The sequence below is a fragment of the Mastomys coucha genome, unplaced genomic scaffold, assembly GCF_008632895.1.
Source record: "Mastomys coucha isolate ucsf_1 unplaced genomic scaffold, UCSF_Mcou_1 pScaffold4, whole genome shotgun sequence".
NCBI lineage: Eukaryota > Metazoa > Chordata > Mammalia > Rodentia > Muridae > Mastomys > Mastomys coucha.
The window spans coordinates 4,168,287-4,173,376 of record NW_022196910.1 but is presented as its reverse complement, the minus strand read 5'-3'; the positions used below and the strand labels follow the sequence as shown (position 1 = coordinate 4,173,376).

The 5,090-nt window shown below is 43.8% G+C and overlaps 1 protein-coding gene across 1 annotated transcript in view; it reads right to left on the bottom strand.

Annotated features, from left to right (window-relative positions):
• Positions 1 to 5,090, bottom strand: part of LOC116076500 (cytochrome P450 4F5-like) — a 16,485-nt gene that overhangs the window by 8,084 nt on the left and 3,311 nt on the right. Inside the window, exons 2-4 of the mRNA XM_031350337.1 lie at positions 3,184 to 3,328; positions 793 to 846; positions 579 to 706 (exon numbers count right to left, since the gene is read on the bottom strand). Coding sequence (XP_031206197.1) covers positions 579 to 706; positions 793 to 846; positions 3,184 to 3,328 — 327 coding nt within the window. The remainder of the gene's footprint in view (positions 1 to 578; positions 707 to 792; positions 847 to 3,183; positions 3,329 to 5,090) is intronic.

The following is a 5,090-nucleotide window of genomic DNA, read 5'->3' as shown; positions in this document are numbered from 1 at the left end:
AAACCTGGATTTGCCATACTTAACAACAGAGTGAACTCAGCTGTATACAAGACCTTAGGTTTTGTTTGATTTTTAATAATTGTTACCATATTTATCCATTCCCCAACAAACTTCTCCCTGAAGGATCTTAGACTTTTAAAGCAAGGTCTTGTGGATGTAGCATGGACTGGCCTATGATTCACAATCCTTCTTCCAGAGTCTCCCCAGGCATGTATTAAGAAGTGTGTCACCATGACCAGCTTTAAAGCAACAAAGTTTAAACTAGTATTGTACAAAGAAAGAGCTTCTTCGATAGTCAGTATCAACTGTTGTTTGACATTCCAGGGCTTTTGTGAAGAACAGTAGATACTGTCTACTATGAACTCATCTACCTGCTAGAAGCATGACTCCAGGGTACCATCCTGATCACCTTTTAAGTACAGATTATTATTTTCACTTTAAAAATGGGGAACCTGAGAGATGGGAAGAAAGCTGATATCTCCATGACCACAGAACCTCACCTCAACTTCAGACTACATCTGCTCAAGCCATTACCTTTTCTGCAATACTACGTGGGACCCTAGGTTTGAGGAACTCACGTGCATGATGTTTACACTCTGGTTAAAAATCTTCACATAGGGCTTCAGGATGTCCAAGTGGAAGGCAGGTGTGAGCAGACGGCGATGGCGGCTCCACTTGTCACCTGAACTCAGGAAGAGCCCATCTCCTGGGAGGGCAGCAATGTCAGTGGGCAAAGGTGAAAACTTCCTCTGACCCTAAGATGTCCTCTGACCCACACTACAAGGTACTCACCCAGCCAGGGCTTCAGGAAGCCTAAGAAAGCCGTGTCCTTTGGGGCCACCAAAGCTGCCATGGAGGAAGACAGTCAGGGACCAGGAAGAAGACAGATGAACTGAGGGAGGGGTGAGGACTCCCAGACCCAGGGTTTTCTACTTCCCCTCCAAACATAGTATGGCAGGAAGGGGACAGGGACAAAGTAAGTGTGAGAAAGAAAGGAGGTGAGGCAGGACCAGACCCTGCTGCAGCAGCAGGGAGAGCAAAGGTCACCTGACAGGGTGTAACATGACTCAGTACACATTGCCATGGCTGCTACATGGTCTGCCATGTCTTCCACATCTGAGGCTAGTACTACACTCTACAGGCCTTTGCAGAGACCTAGGACACACCATCAATGTGGCTCTCTGACATGTCCTGACACATCCTAGTACATATGAAAGGGGTACATATTATCATGACCAGTCATAATGAATACACATGGCATCCCCTGACATTCCACAGCACAACGTGTAACAGTTGTAACCTGTTTGTGCTCTTCAGATAATCCCAGATCAGCATTTCAATGTGATCCCATTCAAGTCCCAAATGTGACTTAGATATATCCCTCTAGCTCTCTCTCCTATTTGCTATACTAAGCATTAAGTGTTCAGAATTAAGGGTTTCTCTATCTCAGAGCCATGTGCCCACCATGAAGAGTTGCTTCTGCCTCTCCAGCCATCAGGCATCTCCAAGGCCAGCCAGACACAGCTGACCCTTCTGGACTCTGGTACATCTTTCCCTTCAGTTCTTTGTGTTCCAGCTCTGTCTCAAATCATCTCCAGTTTGGGTCACTTCTGTCCAAGGTGGCTGTGACAGCTGAGAATTTCTGAATTGGGGAGGTGGGCAAGGGTTCACATTATGTTACATGCCTCCCACAACCTCGACTCTTCACCCAGGAGGTACCCAAATTGCAAGAACACTGTTGAATGTGATTGAGGACAAACACTAAGTAAAAAAGCACTATTTTGTTCTATTCTACATAGGACTATACAGACCCACTTGTTTGGAAGAAATCTGCATGCACATCCAATCACTAGCAGAAGATATACACATTGCTAATAGCTTGCTACTCTGAGTTAACTACTCCTAATCTTGGAAGTACAAAAAAGAATGTAAGACCCACATCACAGTGCCTTATCAAACTCAGCATCTTTAGTCTGACCCCAACAGCACAGAGGGTTGATAATGAGGGATAAATGCAGGATATGATAAGGAAAGAAACTTAGAATCTTAGAGGCAAGATTGACTATGTGACCTAACTGAGCTCTGAAAAATCTGTCCATCAGTGCTGGCTGCAGAGGAGACACAAGGTAATTTTTCAGGTGGTGGACTCACTTACTTTCTTCTCAGATTGCAACATTCTGAATAAAGTACAACTTAAAGATTCCATCCCTGTGCATGGAGAGATGGGTCAGTAGAAGATAACCCTCGCAGAAGACCTGCATTTAGTTCAAGACATCCACATGGCAAGTCACAACCACCTGTAACTCTGGTTCCTAAGAATCTGCCACCTTATTATGGCCACTAATGTACTGTGTACATGTGGTACCGATACATCCATACAGGCAAACACTCATGAAATGAAAATAAAGGTCTGCCATGGTAGTACACACCATTAATATCAACAATCAGGAGGCTGACAAAGGTGAGTCTCTATGAGTTCAAGGCCAGCCTAGTCTACAAACTGAACACCAGGTCAGCTAGAGCTACAAGATACTTCAAAGTAAATGCATAAATGCCTCAAAAATAATTATTTTAAATGTCTGTATGGTGTTGCTACTGCTGCGAAGGTAAAGATAGGAGAACCCCTGAGGCTTACTGTCCAAACAGTCCAGATTAATGAGTGAGTTCCAGGGAAGTGAGAGGTCTGGTCTCAATAAAGGTAGATAGAGTTCCAAGGATAGCAATTCAGATTGTCTACTGTCCTGCACATGCATGCACACACACATGCATATGGACCAACACACATGCAAATGGACCCATGTGCACCCAGAGCTACAGGCATACACAGATAGGCACAAAAAGGTTCATCAAAGAGTTAGGTTATTTGTTCCGGATCTACAATGGAACCTGCCACTTTGTTGATGGTAGGTAAGTGTTCTACCTTTTGGTGGTAGATTCCAAGCCAATACATATTCTTCCCTTGTTTAAATCACTCTTGCTTGAGATTCTATCACCCACAGCTCATATTTTAGAAGCAAGAGAGACTGAGGACCTTCTCTAAAGTCACTCAACAGGTTAGCCGTATGGCCATGGCCACTGTCAGAAATAGGCCCATCTGCTGCTCAGCTTGGTCAATCCAGGGATAGAATGAGATGAGATAAGAGACACAAAGGAAGCCAATGGTCAGCATCCTAGAATGGATACCTGGGGCCTGGAGCAGGGGGGCAACAAATGCAGGGTCAACAAGCCTCAGCACAGGGATGATGGGTCCCAGCCAACAGAGGTGGACATCTTGGAAAGTCTGGCCTGCTTCAGTCATCAGCTGCATGCCTTCCTCATTGTGCTCAATCTGAGGGAGGAGAAGGTTGAGGCCAGTCCATGCATGGCATCTTAGATTCTCCTGTTTTCTGGTCAACATGCACATCCCTCTAACCTTCCTGCTTGGACCATTCATTCCAGTCTTTTGATGAGTCAACAGTTCAAGTACATGTGTCCCTTCCTGTACCCACATGTCTATACACATCCTTCTCTGATGTATCACTCTTATCATTTGCCTTTAAAGGGATGAAGATACAGATAACTGAAGGGTCAGTTGATGGATAGATAGATAGACAGACAGACAGACAGGCAGGCAGACAGGCAGACAGACAGTTGGATGCATGGTAGGCTTCTGATAGATAGATATATAGAGGATATATAGACAGACACATAATAGACAACATTGGTAGATGACATTGAAAGATGTGATAGGCAACTGGTAGCAGAGGAAATGATTAAAGTGGTAGATCTCAATATACTTCTGTGTATTTATTTCTTTATCATAATTCTGATTCTTCCCAATTTCCTTCATCTGATCACTAACTCTCCATCCCCTTCTAGATGTGTGTATTTTTTTCTTTATGGGATTTTTCCTACACTTAAATCAGCTATATCTCTTCTTCCTTCCTCACACCTCCATAATCTACTCCAGTTAGGTGTAAACCTACAGCTACTTTCATCCCACCCAATTCTCTCACTTGTCCCTAATTCACCACAGCCTAATAAGAGCAGCTCTGTGCAGGAAACTCCCAAGAATTGCAGCAAAGAATCGTGGAGATTTCCAAATATTGATTTCTAGCTCCAGAAAGAAGTAAACTTGGAAGTCATCTAAGGAGGGAACTAATGGCTGACTTAGGAGCTGGGTCCCAGGGGTAAGGAGAGAGCTTCAAGAAAGACAGGAGAAGGAAAATGGGCGAGGGTTGCAGAAGAGTCATGTGGAAAGTTCAGGGGAAGGAGACCTAGAAGTGGACAGAAAAGGGCCTCAGGGAGCTCAGAGGAGACCAAGAAAGATGTAATTCTGGAGCCAAATAGGAGCTACTAGGAAATGTGGGCAAGCCAATGTACCAGAGAGCTATGAGGAAATGAAGGAGATAGAGCCAAGACTCAGGGACATGGAAATCACAAGTGTGAGAGAAATGAGAAACAAGCAGGGAAGTGAACAACCAATGATGATGATCCTTTGTCCATAAGTAGATGGCAGAGGCCTGATGGTATTGGCATAAGTATTTAATCCCTTGGGAGGCAGAGGTGGGTAGGTCTCTGTGAGTTTAAGGTTATCCTTGTGTACAGAACAAGTTCCATGAGAGCCAAAGCTACACAGAGAAATTATGCATCAAAACAGAACAAAACAAAGGACAAGAAGAATAACAAAAGGAAGAACAAGAACAAGAAAGACAAAATAAATAGAAGAAATACAAGTAGAAGAAGTAGAAGTAGTAGGACAAGGAGGAGGAGGGGAGGAAGAGAAGAAGGAGAAGATAAAAAAAAAACAACAAGAACAAGAACACCAAGAAGAATGCGAACAAGAAAAACATGAACAAGAAAATCAAGAGCAAAAACAAGGACAGGAAGAACAAGAAGAGGAAGAGGAAGATGAGTAGGTGGAGGAAGAGGAAGAAGGTGATGAGGAGGAGGAGGAAGAAGGAGAAAAAGAAAATAAGCAGAAAAAACAAACGGGAAGTTTAGTACAGAAAGACCATGTTGGAGGTATAAGAATGGGAGCAGACATGTCACCTGACTCTACAGTGTCACTGTGGATAACAGAACAGATCACATGTCACCTGACTCTACAG